Raw genomic sequence first — 17,882 nt, forward strand, 5'->3', positions numbered from 1 at the left:
AAGGACACTGCCTGTTTCCAGCACCAAGCCTGTCACCAGGAGCCAAGGCAGGCAGGCCCAGGGGACTTGGTGAGGAGTGGAGATGGGGTGGGCAGGAGGTCAGGGAAGCTAATGAGGCTTCTCAGCCCAGACCAGACCCTTAGGATATATAACAGCCACAAAGGTCGGCTCCAGCCCACTTGTCTGGGGTGTGAAGGAAAGGCTCAAGAAGAAGATCGTGCCATTCTCCTCTTTCCATCATGACTGGTTTGCTTGGAATTGTTACTGGGATGACTCCACAATGCTTTGCTTCGTCTCTGAGCCAGGCGAATTGGGGTTATAGCAGTGGGGTGGTCTAGCAGTGGACAGAGAGAGGGTAACATACCAGAGTGGGGAATTCCACCCCCATCTCTGGTTCTGATGCCTGTCCTTTGTGTGTGTGTGTGTGCGCGCGCATGTGTGTGTGTGTTCTAAAATACATGCAAAAAATTGCCATTTTTAGATGTACAATTCAGTGGCATTAATTACATTCACTGTTTTGTGCAATCATCACCACTATTTTATTTCTAAAAGTTTTTCATCATCTCAAATAGAAACTCAGCACCCCGTCAGCAGTAACTCCCCATTCCCTCTGCCCCCGGCCCCTGGTAATCACTAACAATCTTTTGTCTCTGTGCATTTACCTGTTCTATGTATTTCATATAAGTGAGATCATGTAATATTTGTCTATCTGTGTCGACTTATTTCACTCAGCAGGATGATTTCAAGGTTCATGCCTGTCATCACATGTATCAGAACTTCAGTTCCCTTTATGGCTTACTAATATTCCCATGTATTTTTTTTAATGGTAATTTTTATTGTCTTAATTGTAGATTCACTTGTTGTAAAAAAAATAGTACAGAGGGATCATTGTATACTTTGTCCAGATTCCCCAATGGTAACATTTTATAAAACTATAGTACAATGTCAAAACTAAGATGCTGATATGGATACAACCCAGCAATTGTTTGTGTGTGTGTATGAGTGTGTGAGTGTGTATTAAGTTTTACCATATGTGTAGGTTCATGCACCTACCACCACAGTCAAGACACTGAACAACAAGAATCCCTCTTGTTGCACTTTTATAACCACACCCTGCAACCTCCGCTCCATCTCTAATCCCTAGAACCACTTCTCTGTCCTCCATTTATAAAATGTGTTCACTTCAAAAATGTTATGTAAATGGAATCATATGTAACCTTTGGAGACTGGCTTTTTCACTCAGCGTAATTCCTGGAGATCCGAAGTGTTGAGTCTATCAATAGCTAGTTCTTTTTTATGGGCGAGTAGGAACTCCACAGTATGGATATACCACAGTTTAACCATTCACCTGTCAAAGAACGTTTGGGGTGATTCGAGTTTTGGGGTTTTTACGATAAAGCTTCTGTAAGAATTCATGTATAAGTTTTTGTGTGAACATAAGTCATTTCTCTGGGATAAATGCCCCAGAGTACAATTGCTTATGTTCTCTTTTGGCCTTTCCAATTCTCCCTCTTTCTCTTTATTTTGCCTCTCCCAGAGAAAGACGTGTAGATACTCACGGCCAAAGGGCACTTGCCAGCCAACAGCCAGGAAGTGCTAATTGTGAAGGACTTCTCAGGGACTGGTAGAATTATGGTCTCCAGCATTGACTGTACCTGGAACTAGGCCCAGAGTGCGGCATTCTCCTTCCAGACCTCTCCTCTGGCCCTGCAGTCTCCACACCTGTTGAAAATGCAGGTTTCTGGGCTTCATTCAAGTTTAAAAACTAGCCTGACTGGAGTTGAATTCAAGAAAGTAGGAGGAGGAGGTTATGGAAGTAGCATCGGCCTAAAAGCTGGAAGGCCTTAGTTCAAGTCTTCCTCGTCCACTACCTTACCCTCAATAAGTCACCTCCCCCCATGTCCTCCATTTTCTTGTCCTTAAAAAAGCCTAGATGATCTCAACACTCTCTTTTAACTCTCACGCTGTCCTTATAGCCATGGAAGACATTGAAGCTGACCAGTCCACACAAGGACTGAGCCTATTATAAATAGATAGCTACCATCCAGTCAACTCCAACTCATGGCAACCCTACGTACAACAGAATGAAACGTTACCCAGTCCAACACCATCCTCACGACTGCCAGCGTGTTTGAGTTCATTGTTGCCGCTGTTGTGCCAATCCATCTCACTGAGGGCCTCCCTTACCCTCATTGGCCCTCTATTTTACCACTCATGATGTCTTCCTCTAGGTACTGATCGTTCCTAATGATGTATCCAAAGCAGTGAGGTGGACAGTGTTCTGTTGTGATCCATAAGGTTTTCACTGGCTAGTTTTCAGAAGTAGGTCACCAGGCCTTTCCTTCTAGTCTGTCTTAGTCTGGAAGCTCCACCGAAACCTGTGCACCAGGGGTGATCCTGCCGGTATCTGAAATACCAGTGGCATAGCTTCCAACATCACAGAAACATGCAAGCCACCACAGTACAACAAACTGACAGATGGGTGGTGGATTGAGCCCATTACAATGGCTTTATGAACATAGATTTCTAACCAACTGTGTATGATCATCTTCCTTCCTCAGCCATCACAGACTTTTCTCGAGTACCTACTCAGTGCAAAGCCCTGTGCTAGTCTCTGCCCCTCCAGCACTCAAAATCAAGCCAAAGATCCTAACGTATAAGCCACAGTCCCTGCCCCTCCGGAGCTCAAAGCCAAGCCAGAGAGCCCTTTCAAACTTCCTCTGCTGGGTATAGCTCTGTAAATACATTGCAAACCCCTTTATCCTGTGGGGGAGATGATTAAACGATCTAGTGCATTTGATATGACAATCAGTTGCTTTAATAGAGCCCAGGGTAAGATAAGATTAAAAGAAGTGCCACAAAGGAGAACAGGAGAATCTTTCATCTCTAGAAAGTAATGAAGACAGACCCCAGATACAAAAAAGGTCTGGCTCTAAGTGGTGCGATCAAATTATATAAGGCTATAATGAGCTTGACACAATTGAATTTCCATGTGCAGCTCTCAACACCCAGTGCTCACCCAAAGCAATAACAGCCACATCCTCCAATGATGAGCAACTTGCTTAAATGTAAACATTTAGCTGAGAGGAGGGCAAGAGCAGGATTCCTAGGGAGGAGAATTGACCTGAATCCTGAATGAATGTTCTTTGCTCAGAGAGAAGAATGGTAGGGGCTGATTAGCCTCCTTTCTCTCCCTAGTTCCCCCTTTCAATTCTCTCCATCTGGAGGAATGTCCTTCCTTGGATTTATGGGCAGATCTTCCAGGCTGTGGTCCTAGGCTTCTTCTCCATATTTGGCAGGCAGGGAAAGGAAGAGCATTGGCCAAGGAGACCCTGGCCAATGGGGGACTTCCCAGGAAATAAGAAACACAGTGTGTCCCTGGTGCTTCTGAAAACAGCCTGGCTTCATTTTAATAGATAAACCAGAGCAGCAAGACGCTTGAAGAGACACTGCCCATGTTGGGGACAAGGTGATAAGAAATAGAAATTGCATAGCCAAAAAGATGGAAACAACCTAGATGCCCATCAACAGATGAATGGATAAGCAAACTATGGTACACACAATGGAGTATTAAGCAACAATAAAGGACAATGATGAATCTGTGAAGCATCTCATAACATGGATGCATCTGGACGGCATTATGCTGAGTGAAATAAGTCAATCACAAAAAGACAAATATTGTATGTGACCGCTACTATAAAAACTCATGAAAAGGTTTACACACAAAAAGAAATCATTTTTGATGGTTATGAGGGACGGGAGGGGTGGGGATGGAAAACCACTAAATAGACAATAGATAAGTGGTAACTTTGGTGAAGGTTAAGACAGTATACAATGTTGGGGAAGGCAGCACAACTTGTACAAGGCAAGGTCATGGAAGCTCCATAGACACATCCGAACTCCCTGAGGCACCTAATTGCTGGGCTGAGGGCTGTGGGGGGACCATGGTCTCAGGGAACATCTAGCTCAGTTGGCATAACATAGTTTATAAAGAAGGTGTTCTATGCTCTACTTTGGCAAGTAGCATCTGGGGTCTTAAGAGCCATCTAAGATACAACACTGGTCTCACCCCTTCGGGAGCAAGGGAGAATGAAGAAAACTAAAGATACAAGGGAAAGATTAGTCCAAAGGTCTAATAGACCACATCTACCACAGCTTCTACCAGACTGAGTCCAGTACAACTAGATGGTTCCTGGCTACCTCCACCGACTGCTCTGACGGGGATCACCATAGAGGTCCCAAACAGACAGAGCTGGAGGAAAATATAGAACAAAATTCTAACTCACAAAAAAAAAGACCAGACTTAACTAGTCTGACAGACTGGAGAAACCCTGAGAGTATGGCCCCCAGACACCCTTTTAGCTCGGTATTGAAGTCACTCCTGAGGTTCGCCCTTCAGCCAAAGGTTAGAGAGGCCCATAAAACAAAACAAGACTAAAGGGGCACACCAGTCCAGGGGCAAGGACCAGAAGGCAGGAGGAAACAGGAAAGCTGGTAAAAGGGAACCCAAGGTCGAGAAGGGAGAGTGCTGACATGTTGTGGAGTTGTTAACCAATGTCTTAAAACAATACATGTACTAACTGTTTAATGAAAAACTAGTTTGTTCTGTAAACCTTCATCTAAAGTACAACCAAAAAAAAATAAAAATTGTAGCAATTGTCCAAGAACTACTCTCCCGTTCAGAGTCCATGCTGAAGCCTCTGCACCAGGATGGCTCTATGAGTCCAGGTAGGCTCTTCTGTTTCTGGAAGCAAGAGCCTGGAACTGTGTCTAGGCCTCTAAAGCCCAAACCCCAAGCTCACTTTTTAAACCAGCAGGTCCCCTCTTCCCAGTCCTTTCTCCATTTCTCCCAAAGTCCCCTTCCTCTTAGCCCTGGTCCTTTGGCTGTGCTGCTGTCATGGTTACCCAGATTACGGTCATTAGGAAGGGACAGGAGCCAGCATGTGCAGTATGGCCAGCCTGTCTACTGCCTCTGCAAGCAGGTTACCAGGCAGCCCTCCTCAGGAGACCATCTCTGTGAAAGGCTGCCTTCTCTGGAGCTGTCCAAGTTAAACTGAATTGTATGGAGATGTCTTCCATCCATCCCTCTCACACACACACATCAGGTCACCTTGTCATATGCGCTCATTCCCACAGCCAAGCATGACAAAATAGACATGTATTGACACATCCATGCATGAATCCACACCCAAAGACAGACATGCCATTGTAAATTCATTTAATAATTTTAAAAATATGTGAGGACCTAAGGAGCCCTTGAGTGGCACTAATGGTTAAGTACGCGACTACTAGCTGAAAGATTGGCAGTACAAACCCACCCAGAGGCACTGGAAATATAGGCCTGGCAACCTGCTTTGGAACAGTCACAGCTTTGAAAACCCTATGGGGTGCAGGTCCACTCTGCACATGTGGGGTCGCCATGAGTTGGAATTGACTTGAGGACAACTAACAACAATAACACTAGGTACTAGGCACTGGGGTTACATCAGTAAACAAAACAAAAACTCCTACCCTTAAGGGGCTTACATTCTAGTGGCGGAGAGAGATAGCAGCAAGATAAATCAATAGAACATACACTACTTTCATGATAAGTGCTGAGGAGAAAAAAGAAAGCAGGGAGGGAGTGACGCAGTGTTGAAGGGCAGGAATACACACTCCTTGCTTTTCTCATTAGTAACTAATATGTGGGCACCAGCTGTATGCAGGGGCCTGCACTGGACAGAGGGGGAGAAGCAGGAGAGCTATAACATACAATCCTTTGAGGAGCTTGCAGTCTACTTAGAGATAAGACATACTCCAATGAGAATAGCACAAGGCACTGTGAGATGCTGACTGTATAAAGGTCATGTGACTTTGGGGAGGAGGGAAGACTTGGGTGAGTGGTATTTCTCCTGCCAGAATCACACCCCAGCTGGAGAGATGAATGGAAACGCCTAGGAGCTCTGACCATGACCCATTTACACAAAGAGGAACGTTTCTCAGACCCAACCTGGGTCTACAACCAAAGACCCATGAGGCTGGGAAGAAGCAGCCTGCTGCCCTTCATCAGACACTGCCTGGGAACCCATCCCCACAGGGGCAGCCCACTCTTACTGGCTTTTTGCATCTCAGTCTCCCTCACTCTTGTTGTCTCTGCCAATCACAGAAGGCCCGCCTCGCCAGAATCCGTGTGGCCAAAACAGGCAGCTCCAATGCTTACCTGCACAGCAAGCGCAACGGGCTCCTCAACGAGGCCCTGGAGCTGATGGTAAGTGCCTAGACAGCCTGGGCTGGGGGAGAAGGGTGGGGAGATGGGGTCTTTCCCTCTTTCCTGGGGCACCAGCACTCCTGCCCCCAAGCCCCAATTTGAACCCTGAGAAAGCCATGTTACCAAACTTTCCAAACATACCTCTTCCATAGATTTATCACTGCTACTGCTAATCCAGTTTTATACCAAGGGCCCCAGTTCACAGGGCTAGTATGTCTATGCTGACCCTGAATTTTGGTTCGCCCTGACTTTTCTGGTGCCTTCCTACCTTCTGTGAAGGGATGAAGGAGCCAGAGAGGGAAGGAGCCACTCTCCTGATACTCAGAGGCTCTCCTTTTCTTCCTAGGGCACCCCGGAGGAGGAGCACATGGGCAAGACCACCTCACTCATCGAGAGCCAGCACCACCACCTGCTGCATTGCCTGGAAAAAACCACTGTGAGTCCCAGCCCATCGCCACTTCCCTTCTCACCCCTGACCCCTGGCCCCTTTCTGAGGTTGTACTCACATATCCTCACCCTGGGCCCAAGCTCCAGAAGTCAAAGAAACCTGTCTCCTCCGGATCCAAAGTGTAGCGGTGAGGTCTCTCTATCAACTCTCAGGAGGGTGACCCAAGAAGTGGGGTGAGGTCATCGGGGTGGGGAGGGTAACCCTGTCCTGCAGCAGCATGGAGGAGGTCATTACCCCTAGCTTTCTACACATACCCCACACCAGTGCCCACAGCCCCTGTCCTAGTTACTGAGGACTAATGACTCTTTCTATTGGTTTCTCAGTTCTGAAGGGCATCGCCCTTCAAAACTAGGGCTGAACTTGTACCAGAGAGATACAGGACAGTAGAGAAGAGCATTCATTTTTGCCCCACCCCTGGTGCTCAGCTGATGCAATCTGTGGGTCCGTTTTGGAGCAGGAAACAGTAGATTAAGGAGGCATTGCATCTATTTCTCTAGCCAGAGATTTTATCAGTACCATCCCCTGCCAATCATCCTGCAAATCCCAGGGAGTTCAGATACTGAAAGGCTGATTGTTAAATAGAGTCATGGTTTAGGTGCCATGGCTGGAATGTGGAATGATGCTTGTGCCTCACCAACAGACATGAAAGGAAGGGCAGTGGGGCTAACCCTGGACCCTTGGCAAAAAGTGCTGGGAATAGCAGGGAGGGAGAAGTTAGGGTGGACAAGCCAAAGAGCAACAAAGTGAAATCCTTCCCAGTTCCTGTTAGAACTCCCTCCCTCAAGAGCCTATAGTCAGGGCTCAGCACACTAGGAAAGGAATTTTCTAACTCCAAATGTTTTATATCTTTGCCTCCCAGATGTGGGATGAATAGATGTTAAATGACTCTTAACCTGAGCCAAATGTGGACACTGTGGGTGGCAGTTGAGTGAAATGAAGACTTCAGAATGGAAAGGTTCTCTGAAAGCCCTAGTTTCCAGAATTTATCCAGTACTGCTTAGCTTTAAGAACCATGAATGCATATCTATAACTTATTTCAAGGACTTAGAGAAGTGCCAAAGGGATAGGCCCAGACCCAACTGCCCTTTCCAAGTTGCATGCTGGGTGGAATGTGCAAATCTAAAGATATGTGAAAATATTCGGGTTGAGGAGCTGGAATGTTGGCATTGAAGAGATGAGGTTCTGGAATTGAGGAACGGAATGCTGTCACTGAGGGGTGGAATGCTGAATTTAAGGGGAAGAATGTTGGATTGTGGGTTGGGATATTGGGATTAAAAAGATGGAATGCTAGATTTTAGAAAAGGAATGTTGAACTCAAGAGGTGGAATGTTGGGATAGAAGAGGAAGAATTTGGGGATGGAAGGAATGGAATGTTGGGTTTGAGCAGGGTTATGTTAGAGCCAAGGGGTAGAATGCTGGAACTAAAGAGGCAGAATGCTGGGGGTAAGGGATGGAATGTTGGACTCAAAGGGTGGAATGCTGGGATTGAGAGAGTGAATGTCAGAAATGAGCTTGGGAATGCTGGAATGTACAATCAATGGTGTTTTTATCTTCTATTGGCATGTTGTCCTGTAGGGGTTGTCCTATCTTGTGGATGATCCCCTGTTATCTGTACGAACCTCAACCATCAAGGTATAACTTTTTAAAAATTCACTTGATGTTTTTTCTCTCTGATTCTTCTCAGTCTGTGGGTTCTTCTCTTTTACTCCCTGGTCTAGTTCTGTGCATGTGCTGTTCATTCTTCTGGGGCTTACCCTACCTCTGCTGCCACACCCAGCACCAGCTCAGGCTTCCAGTTCCCTGTGCTCAATTACCCAACTGCCTTTCCAATGGCCTCTTTGGACTTCCCCAGGGGCTTGGAGGGGTGGTAGAAGACGGCACCAATGTAGGTACCTTGCAAGGGTCCATGTGCCACAATCTGTCTATTCCACTTTCCCAGCTCCATGGGGACTCCTGGGGTTGGCTCTCAGGGCTGGTCTCTCTCTGAACTCTGTTCTCATGCTACTTCTCTGCAGACTTCTCACTCTGGCAGCCTTGGCCAGGCCACTAATGCCCTTAGGGCTTTAGTCACCTTGGCCAGTCATGTTTTAGTTATTCCAGGTTCAACTATACCCCATCCTGAACGGCCTCCAATCAGGAGACTGTTGGCATTTCCTCCTCATGCTTACACTTGACTTTGGGAATCCTGTGCCTCCAGGTATATTAAGGATCCAAAACCAAAACCAAACCAAACCCACTGCCATCGAGTCGATTCCGACTCATAGCAACCCCATAGGACAGAGTAGAACTGCCCAATAGAGCTTCCAAGGAGCGCCTGGTGGATTCGAACTGCTGACCTCTTGGTTAGCAGCTGTAGCACTTAACCACTATGCCACCAGGGTTTCCATTAAGAATCCATGTCCCATAAGCAGGATAAAAAATTAAATCATATCCCTGACAGTTTGACCCCATTGGCTATCAAGAGCAATGCTCTCCCAATTGTATAAATAATCTAGGGCCTTTAAAAGCTTATGTCTCACTTTTACCCAAGATTCATAAGAATCTCACCCCTTATATCCAGAAAAGACAACCTAGCATACCCACCACTCGTAGTAAGTGACTCCTTACCTGTCACTCCTAGTAGGCTTCATGCAGATTAAAAGTAAAGTCCTCACTTCAAGCTCTCATGATTCCCTAAATCCCTCCATGTCTTCTGCTTACCTTCAGCTCAAAGCTTTGGATGGGGTGTGGGTCACATCATGATTTAACAAGGGCAGTCCCCATCTTTCAATCTGATGGCCAGGGCTGCCAAGATGATTCTCCTTCTTTCTCATCTGATGCCTACGGGCTCGCACCCCTCCTGAATGTTTATCTGTGCTCCAGGCAGCTGGGAGCCCTTCCTTCAAGGCTCAGGACAGAGATAGGTAGCCATACAGAGTGGGGGCTCACCTCCCTACCTCCTTTTCCTACGTCTCCTCCTTCTGCCTCCCACAGAACCATGAGTTTATTGATGAGCAGATGTTTGAGCAGAACTGCATGGAGAGCTCAATGCAGAACTACCCATCCACAAGAAGCCCTTCACTATCCAGCCATCCAGGCCTCACGACCACCTGCTGCTCCCGCCGTAGTAAGAAGACCACACACCTGCCCAATTCCAACCTACCAGCCACCCGCCTGCGCAGCATGCAAGAGCTCAGCACGATCCACATCCAGGGCAGCGAGCAGCCGTCCCTCACCACAAGGTGGGTGGCTCCCATCCCTGTCACCCTCCCTCACCACCAGGTAGGTGGCTCCCATCCCCGTCATCCTCCCTCACCACCAGGTGGGTGGCTCCCATCTCCATCATCCCCAAAGGCTTGAGTCATTCTAGTCATGGAATTAGCAATCTGAATTAGAAGAACCTTGGGGGTCCTTTAGCCTCCCCTTATCTAAAAAAAAAAAAAAATTTTTTTTTTTTTTTTAATCTAATATGTGAACTTCCTCTACCTGCCTCTCCCCCGTGCCCCCCCCCTTCTCATCCTTGCAGGCTAACCCTGTGTTTGCTGTTGGAGGATACTATAGTAGGTTTAGTCAGAATGTGGGCTTACACACAAGGGGGAAAAAAAACTCAAAAAAAAAATTTAAAAATTACCTGCCTAGTGCAAAGAATGGTCTGCCATTTTCTCAAGGGAACAGTTTTCACAATTTTGTTACACAGGGCTTATCCCTGGCAGATTTTGAAGCCCAGGCTGACTTCTCCCTCCCTCCTACTACCTCCAGTGAGTTGCAGGGAATTCAGGGAAAGCAAAAGTCAAATGCCACAAAAGATAGATAAATAAGCCATTAGGGCGGGAGGGGGATGTGTATGCCGAATTCCATGACTTTGCAATTGTTGGTAATTTAGGAATGATAATTAGAACGGATAATTACAAGCTGATTACCAAAGACAGAGGTAGAGGGACACCAAAAATTTGTCCTAGTTACTCTGAGCAAGAAATGTATGGGGCCAAGGACGCTTGGGGAGGCTCGCAGCAGGGACCAGCACCAATTCATTCTTTTCTATCCCAGTCGCTCCAGCCTTAATTTGAAAGCAGATGACGGACTGAGACCAAACTGCAAAACGTCCCAGATCACCACAGCCATCATCAGCATCCCCACCCCTCCAGCACTAACCCCTGAGGCGGAAAGTCGGCCCCCCCCTGCCAGCCCAGGCCCTAACACGAACATTCCCTCCATAGCCAGCAACGTCGTCAAGGTCTCCGCCTTGTAAAGCCACTGGACAGAGGGCCAGAGAGAGTAGTGGGGAGCGAAGGGGGCTGGCATGTTGGTGGGTGGCCACTGGGACCACTCCCCCCCTTTCCCCACTATTTCTGCCTGCCCCACTGCACCCCTAGCACTGAAACTTGTGCCTGGAAAGAAAAAGAGGCAGCAAAGGGACACCCGAGGTTCACCGCTGCTACGTGGACAGAGCCCTGGTACTGGATCTCACTGGGTCTGGAGGAAGGGAGGGCGGGTGGGGGGCAGAGGATAGGGTAGTGGGGGCATAGGCTGCGTTCCAGGACAGTCCTGGAGGTAGGCGCCTCAGACCAAATAACAATTGTTTCTGGAGACCCCAGTGAGGAAAATGCAAGACCAAGAGCAGCACAGAGGCCGAGTTGTCACATGCAAAAGAGGAAGAAAATATAACACTGTGTATTTAAGCACCTTTTTCAAGGCTCTTAATGGATAATATTTATTCATGGGAAAAGGTGGAAAACAAAAACACCAACGGAGTTTTGTGAAATGTTTTTCTCCATGGACCCAACACCTTTGAACCAAAACAATGCGTTTTGTGATGGATTTTGTTTTGTTTTGTTTTGCTCCTTTTATAGCAAAGCTTTTAGGCTAAGAAGTCAGTAATTGCTGAGTTCTCTCTCCATTCCCCCAGGTGGGTGAGGTCAACTGAGCCTGGGCCCCCACAGCCCAGCTGACCTGCACAGAGCTGCCCACTGACTACCCAGCAACCCTTACCCTTGTCTGTCCCTGTCTCCTTTGTCTCTGTAGCTCTCTGCTTCACCCCCTGGCTGTTTTTCACTGTGTCCAACCATCTGTCTCTCTTCATGGGTCCCAGTGATCCTGAGACATGTTTGTAAAGCCTTCTCCATCGCTGCCAAGCACCTACAGTCTTGTGCCTGGGAGTTATATTTGTACGAAGGCAATTGTGGGAGAGGAACGAGTGAAGCAAACACAGGGAGAGTTTAGGGTGAGGGAAGCCTACCTTATAGAACTAAGGTGCTTGCCTAGTGGTTGGAACCAGTGGGTGTTCTGCAGTTTTAGTTTCTGGAGAAGAAGAGGAACAGCAAGATTTATGACAATGGGATCTTAAAAATAGAAGCAGCCAGCACCTGAGAAGCACAGTCAACTCTGGTGTGCACCGTTGAAGAGCAAACAATGAAGCCAGGGCTTTCAGCTGAAGTCAGCCCTGGAGGCACCTTGCTTTGTCCCTTTCTTTCAAGACCCACCAAAAGCCCATCCGGAGCTCTGCCAAGGGACATCATGAGCAGTTTCCTCCAGAGAGGAGAGTGGTAAGGGCACCAAGCTTCCTCTGACTTATGCATGAGGCAACTCCCACTAGAGGCTGCAGAAGGTTGAGCCTGTGTGCCTCGTGAAGATGCTCCAAGGAGTCAAAGCAAGTAAGAGATTCTAGATGATTCTTACTCGGTCTGAAAGATGCCTTGAGGTCTGGAGTCTTCAGGCCTGAACTCCCTAAAGACAGCTGAAATGGGGGAGAACCCTGATCACCTCTGGCAAAGTGAGGGGGTGGGGATTGTTTCTTAAGAACCTAGACAGCATTCCTGTTCAAGTGGCTTGCACCCTGGTGGAACTGGGAACAGAATTTCTGGAATCCTCCAAACCATTTTCACTGCTTATGCAGCAGGTGGGCTCCAGGGTTAGTGACAAGACCCTCCGCTCCTTCCCCAAACCCCAGCTACCCTATTGCAATCCCTCTAGCCTGGGCTCTGAGAAACAGGAGCTCCTATCCTTCTACAGCTTAGTAGTTAGGTGTTTAATTGTAAGCCAAGGATTTCTCCGCCCACTACAGCCATCTAGGACAAGTCTCACTAGCCAGGAACCTAAAAACACTGTCAACAGGCTTCCCTATGACCCCCAGCTCTATTGGCCCTGTAGGAGGGGAAAGTCCAAGGGTTATGAGGTGGCACCTAACCAGAGTATGCAGGAGGGCAGTGGAGAGGGAGCCTTCTTTCTATCTTTATGTCCTGAGGCTTGTCCTCATTGACCACTGACTCTTTCTCTGGGTCTGGCCTCAAGGATTTCTGCCTAATGGGGGAATGGGGCAGTTGTTGTCCTCTGAGTTTATGGTCTAAGCAGGCAGAAGAGCCTACTAACCATACAACCAACTTAAACACACCAGTTAACTCCATTCACTTCATACACACATCTTATTAGGGAGGGCAGGGGACTGGGCTTGACTCTGCTTGGAGGGCAGATCAAGGACTTGAAAAAGTCTTCTCTTCTAAGAATGGGTGATGGAACAAAGCTAGGGAAGTCTAAGTATGTAAGTTACACATCATAAGAACTGAGTGGGGTAAGACATAAATAGGAGCATAGTTACAGACACAAACTGTCTATGCTTAATTCAAGGACAGGTCATCCAACCCAGGATCTGTTTGATATAGTGCACCAAAGGAGCATGTTAGTGCTTCTAAAAATAAATAAATAAATCTCTAAAATGTCCCAAACACTTTCCCATGTTCTTTTTATTAATCCTAATGAACTGAACGTTTTGGGTTCCTTCCCTTTCATTTCCAAAGCCCACATCAAGCCAGTTCCTAAAAGATTATTAGGCCATCCCCTTCATCTCTAGCCCCCATCATAGCCTTAGCCAGGGATCAGGGACCCAACTCACCTCTAACCCAAAAGATGTCAACCCAGGAAAATGGCTCATTTACGTAACAGAATCAGCCAGACTATACTGCTAAAGGACATTTATAAGTAAACACAAGGGCCAAAGTGTGCTGAATCAGATCAATAAGTCTAACTCACTGGTCAGTGACTGAAGAACCAGGTATCAGGGTTTTCTGGGGACACTGGCCTTTTGGTGCAGTGACTCACAAGCTTTCATAGTTCATGAACTTCAGCATAATATAAGACTCCCAACTTCACCTGTATCGTTACAATCCCACTTAGAATTAGGGGGTAAAAGAAACCTAATAGGCTACCTTCCAATGAATGGAAACCTAGAAAACATAGTATGAAGAGTATATAGAATCAGAGCGAGAGACTATCTGATTCATTGTACAGCATAGAAAGCTAAGGCTCAAAGAAATTAAGCGACTTGTTCAAGGTCATGCTGTGATGTAAAGACAGAGCTGGGACCAGAACACAAGTCCCTTGGCTACGAGTCTAATGCTCTTTCCACTGCATCCACTGCCTCTCAGAGTGATGATGCTTCAGAGAAGACCCATCCAAGAAGCTATGCTACAGACATAATCTTATGTAAATGCCCAGAGCACTTGGACACAGCCCTTGGCAACCACCTGACTGTACTAATAGAAGCTATACTTTGGAAACAACCATCCCCTGGTTAAAACCAGCTATGGACTATCAATTCTGTCAGATATAAATGAACAAGTGAATAACCAGTTGTCTTCAAGTTGATCCCAACTCAGGGCGACCCATACGTATCAGAATAGAACTGTGCTCCATAGAGTTTTCAATGGCTGATTTTTTGGAAGATCACCAGGCCTTTTTTGCCAGGCAGCTCTGGGTGAACTTGGCTATCCAACCTTTCGGTTAGCAACTGAGCACATTAACTACTTGCACCACCCAAGAACTAGTGAATCGTGGAGGCTAGGGAAAAATACTCAGGTTTTTTCAAATGCTCTCTTCTTAGTGAAGAGGGGGCTAGGACAGTGACATTTCAAAGCATACTGTTAGCTATTTTATAGTCCTTTTAATCTTCACTACAGCCTTCTAAGAAGCCTTGGTGGCGCAGTGCTTAAGTGCTCAACTGCTAACCAAAAGGTTGGCAGTTCAAACCCACCAGCCGCTCCACAGGACAAAGATATTGCAGTCTGTTTCCATAAAGATTACAGCCGTATGGGACAGTTCTGCTCTGTCCTATAGGGTCACTATGAGTCAGAACCAACTCGATGGCAATGGGTTACAACCTTCTAATGTTAGCGAGTCAAGTAAATAAATCCTTGATTCACAGAAAACAGGCACGAAGAAGCTGAGTGACTTATCCAAGTTCACATGGCAAGTAAATGGCAAAACTATGATTACAATCCAGGGCTTAGACATCTTATCCTGGGGTTTTCTCTCCACATCATATTGCATTACTCTGAGGCTTGCTTATATTTTTAATACCTGGATTTCCAGGGTGGCGATTAGGGGGAGGAAGCATTCCATTCGGAAACACCCTGAACCAGGACCTCCAGAAGCAAACTCTATATTATTTCTCCTTCATCCTCTATTTTCAGAAATAGTGTCACGCTCAGGACTAACTGCATAGAATCCTGTTGAAAAGACCAGATGTTCTCAATGGCAGATGAACACATGCTTTTTCAAGAGGGAAACACTGATACCTAGAGATTAAGACTTACTGTCAAAAACATATATTAATCTACAATCACACAGGAATATAAAGCCAGCAAGTAGGAAAGTGAAATTAGGAAAAACAAAGAATTTAGATAGAAATTAAAGTGGACAGTTAGTGCTGATCCATGATTAATAAAAGTCAGCTCGTGACTGTGCTGAGGTATTTTATCCAGTGTCAAATTAGGATTCCAGTAGTCCCCAGATCATGTCACTCACTTGTATACAGGCAGGGAGAATGTACATGGAAACATTACGCACCTTGATTTTTTCTTTGCTTTTTTCTTTAACTTTTTAGAGGTAGTGGTTGAAATTGAGCTAAAACTAGATTTTGAGGTTATCAATGGAATCCAGTGATTGAGGCTGTTACCAGGTAATTGGAAAGCAGGAAGAAACCAATGCAATTAATCTAAGGCAGTATTAGTTTCCCTTCTAAACTATAGTTGGCATGGTAACTGTGACAAACAGGAACCTGAAAGGCTTTATTCTCCCTTTCTGGTTTCCTTATGAAATCTCATCATTTGCAAAGAGCTTTAAAATGACTGGACAAAAACTTTATTATGAGCCGTGACCCTTGGAGCCCAAACAGCACCCTGAAGAGCACCATTAGAGGAAGTAGCTCTCAGAAAAAGAAACCGCTTTAAAGGGGTTCCTTTCGAGTCTTGTTATCTATTCAGGATGTTCTACGTTTTTCTCATCAAATCTGGGGTTGACATTTATCTTAGTAGCTTACTTAACTACACTGGATGATGTCACTCTAACCAGTGTAGGGCACAGACCCAAGTCCTGGGAGGCTCCATGGACCAATGGACTATTTTACAAACCCGGGCGGTGGGAGGGATGGTATATTTTTGATAATCAGACATTCCAATGTAATGTTTTCCTTAGAGGTCACCCCCCCCCATTAATGTTACCGTGAAAACATCAAGTGTGTTCTTTTCTATTTTCATATAATAAATGGGCTTTGCTTACCAACATCACAATGGCAAAGAAGAAATATACTGTACAAAACTGCAGGAAGATAAACATGTGAAAACTTTCTATGAAAAAAAAACAACCCCTGAGTTTCCTGTCGTCTTTTTTTGAAACTGTAGTGCGTATGTTAAAACATGTGTATCATTTACAGTATTGAGTCGTGTGCCACTGCTGGACCTGATGTATCCAACCTGGATTAAACAATGTGCCACAAACCCTGAAATGATTATGAATGTTCATTTTAGTATTGTCTTTCCTTCCAAAGGTACTACGGTATGCTAGGAAACAGAGACTTTCTACCCTGCTAAAGAGAAGTCACAGGCTTGCAGAAGGGTGCTTAAAGGTCTTGTCTACCATTCCCTCCCTGGCCAACGTGGTGACTCCACACGTCCCTGACGGTCCTCGCCTGCCTGTAGGCTTTAGTGACGGGGCTTCACTTCCTAACACTTGATTCCACGGTCAACAGCTCTATTTTGAGGCCCAGCCCTGTATTATGGAAAGAAAATCTGCCTTTGTGTGTCAGTCTTGGTTCTACTCTGAGGCAGCACCGACTGTATACTCCTTCATCCAAGCCAACTCTCAAACTAGGAAAACTCAAAATTAAATGTTTTCCTGGGTACAGTGGAACGCTTTGGCATTGGATGATGGAGGCTCAAGTTTGGGTTCTATCGTTTACCTGTATGACTTCACCCCAGTTACCTTCTCTTAGTTCCAGTTAGTTTCATCTTAAAAATGGAAGGGATCAGATGAAATATCTTGCAGGTCCGCTCTAACCTGAAAGTTCCACGATTCTGATTTAGGTGGTGAGAGCAGTAAGCACTTTTCTGTTTCACCCTAGTGTGGCAACAACAATGCAAATCTTTTTGACTTCACCACCACAAGCAGATCCCAGTGAAAACGGTAACAGAACTGGATACGTAAGATGCCTCAAGGCCCTAGGGGTCGGGCTGCGAAATTCATTTCAATCACTGATGCTCACACCCTTATCACCCACTAGGTGTCACTACAGATCCATAGCTCAAATAACCTGGTGAAAAAGTAACTAGAAACCAGATGTTAGTTGAGCATCCTGTTCATTAAATAGCATGAATATCAAGTGGGACAACTGTGCTTGCTCAGAGGTTCCGGACGGTAAACACAATCTACCAAAACGAGAACACCTTGTGGTGGAGTTCCAATGTCCAGCTACGACTACCAAAACTCTGATTTTACTTTTTAAGACTGAAAATAGGTTGATTTGAAGACCAGTTATCTTCAAGTGGACTCCAGCTCGTGGTGACCCCATGTGTGTCACAGGGGAACTATGCTCCATAGGGTTTCCCATGGCTGATTCTTTCCAGGAGATCACCAGGTCTTTCTCCCCACGTGCCTCTGGATGAACTTGAGCTCCCAGCTTTTCGGGTAGCAGCCAAGCACATTAACCATTTATATATTTTTTATATCACCCAGGGAGTTCACAGGTTTACTTGGGGGGGGGGATCTAAAATTTCAAAGTACTCCCTTGCCTCCTACAGGCTGATTTACAGCACTCTTAAGTCCTGTTCAGTTATTTTTAGTATTCAGGGGCTGAAGTTTACCTTGAAACCATGTGTTTTTAAAAGGTCAATACTGCAATACGTAAGCTACTTTAGAAAATATTACTCTTAATTACCTAAA

The 17,882-nt window shown here is 46.0% G+C and overlaps 1 protein-coding gene across 1 annotated transcript in view; it reads left to right on the forward strand.

The window, feature by feature from the left end:
• The window catches only part of KCND3 (potassium voltage-gated channel subfamily D member 3), a 282,762-nt gene extending 271,604 nt beyond the window's left edge, over positions 1-11,158 (forward strand). Inside the window, exons 4-8 of the mRNA XM_003409579.3 lie at positions 6,146-6,247; positions 6,594-6,683; positions 8,271-8,327; positions 9,669-9,916; positions 10,722-11,158. Of these exons, the coding sequence (XP_003409627.1) occupies positions 6,146-6,247; positions 6,594-6,683; positions 8,271-8,327; positions 9,669-9,916; positions 10,722-10,923 (699 nt within the window). The 3' untranslated portion in view covers positions 10,924-11,158. The remainder of the gene's footprint in view (positions 1-6,145; positions 6,248-6,593; positions 6,684-8,270; positions 8,328-9,668; positions 9,917-10,721) is intronic.
• The last annotated feature ends 6,724 nt before the right edge of the window (positions 11,159-17,882 follow it).

The sequence above is a fragment of the Loxodonta africana genome, chromosome 3 (genome assembly GCF_030014295.1).
Source record: "Loxodonta africana isolate mLoxAfr1 chromosome 3, mLoxAfr1.hap2, whole genome shotgun sequence".
NCBI lineage: Eukaryota > Metazoa > Chordata > Mammalia > Proboscidea > Elephantidae > Loxodonta > Loxodonta africana.